Raw genomic sequence first — 1,750 nt, 5'->3', positions numbered from 1 at the left:
GTCTGTACGGGTAGTATGGCGGGAGGTGTTCTAGTGGGTGGTATTGTCTGTGGTGGGTGTGCATGGGTGTTATGAGTGAGTGTGTGTGTGTGTGTGTGTGTGTGTGTGTGTGTTTGTATGAGTGTGTGTGAGTGTGGATCTGTATGTGCATGGGGTGTATATGTGTTTATGGGGTGTGTATGAATGTTCGTGTCTGTCTGTACGTGTTTATGTGGGTGTGTATGAGTGTTTGTGTCTGTCTGTACGTGTTTACGTGGGCGTGTGTGTGGGTGTTTGTGTCCGTCTGTACGGGTGTGTATGGATGCGTGTACAGATATGTGTAGGTTGCTACCGCATGATGTATTATCTAACTAAGCACTAAAATCATTCGAAAATATTGTTTTCTTTGAATATTTTTTAAATAAAAATTTTGATTTCAAAGGAAAAAGCCAATTGCATCTCGTAATTAATCCATCTAATTAACACGTAATTAATCGTAATTAATTCACCTTGTATACATAAAAGTCTCTATCTCAACAAATTTTACTTCCTCTCCCTCTCTCTCCCTGTCTCTCTCTCTCTCCCTCTCCCTCTCTCTCTCATGAAAAAAAAAAAGCAATAATACTAAGAAATGGAAACCATTGTGTAAGCATTTGTTAAAAAATGCAAAAATCTCCCTAAAGGAAATTCAATGATTTAGAAAAAAAAAAAAAACGGAAAGAAAAAAAAAGAATGAACAAAAACAAATCATCCAATAATTTGTGTTGCGAAAAAAAAACCGAAAAAAAAGATAAAGAAAGAAAAAGAGAAAGAGAGAAAAAAACAGAGATTTTTGATAAAAAAAAAAGAAAAGTTTGTTAAAATTTTGTTTTATTGCAAAAATTTATTTATCAACAAAACATTTCGTCAAATTTGATAAATTATTTCTAACATTTTCAGTTTTATTCCATTTTTTTTTCAAAAAAAAAAATTCATACAAATCATTTTTACTTTCTGAAAACATTTTTTTTCTCCAATCCAAAAAATGAAAATAATTAAGCAAAAGGAAAGATTTTTTGTTGATATCAAACGAGTCTAAATTTCATTTCATTCCATTCATAAAATGATAATGAAATTTAAGTTCTTTTTTTTTTCGAAATACAATTAATTCTTTTTCCTATTTAATTGTTTTTTCTTTTTTTTTTTTGTTGAATATAGTTTGCTAGAAATGTTGAATTTAAAAAATGATAACTGATCAAATCAAACGTCAAATCAAACGTCAAATTAAACGTCAAATCAAGCGTAAAATTAAACGTCAAATCAAACGTAAAATCAAACTGATTTAATTAGTACATAATCCAATAAAAATCCAAATCAACTTTATTAATACATTTTATTTTCAGTTTTTTTTTTTATTTCGTATTTTTCTTTTCCATTCGTTTCTTTCGTTAATCCCTCGTAATATCAACAATTTTTTTTTTTAAACTCTCAGAACTATTGTTATTGTTGAAGAGAATTTTATCGAGAGAAGTAGTAAACATCAATCATACTGAATTAAGGTCAAAAATTGAAATTTCCAATTCTGATGGCTTTTTTGCATAAATTTGCAATTTTTAGCTCAACAAAATTATATTAAATTTATGGAATAAACAGAAAATATTGACTTGTATTGTACATATTGCTACAATTTATTGTTATTATTATTATTATGACTATTATTATTATTATTATTGTTATTATTATTATTATTATTATTATTATTATTATTATTATTATTATTATTATTATTATT

The 1,750-nt window shown here is 27.3% G+C and overlaps 1 protein-coding gene across 1 annotated transcript; it reads right to left on the bottom strand.

Moving 5' to 3' along the window:
• Positions 1 to 8: 8 nt before the first annotated feature.
• Positions 9 to 239, bottom strand: LOAG_15264 (hypothetical protein; the record flags this gene model as incomplete). The annotated part of the gene is made up of 1 exon (XM_003150755.1): positions 9 to 239. A coding segment is annotated over one exon (231 nt), but the record flags the coding sequence as incomplete, so codon positions are not given.
• Between the last annotated feature and the right edge of the window lie 1,511 nt (positions 240 to 1,750).

Source organism: Loa loa (genome assembly GCF_000183805.2).
Source record: "Loa loa unplaced genomic scaffold supercont3.1719, whole genome shotgun sequence".
Taxonomy (NCBI): Eukaryota; Metazoa; Nematoda; class Chromadorea; order Rhabditida; family Onchocercidae; genus Loa; species Loa loa.
The sequence above is the reverse complement of the archived record's forward strand: the minus strand, read 5'-3'. Positions and strand labels throughout refer to the sequence as shown.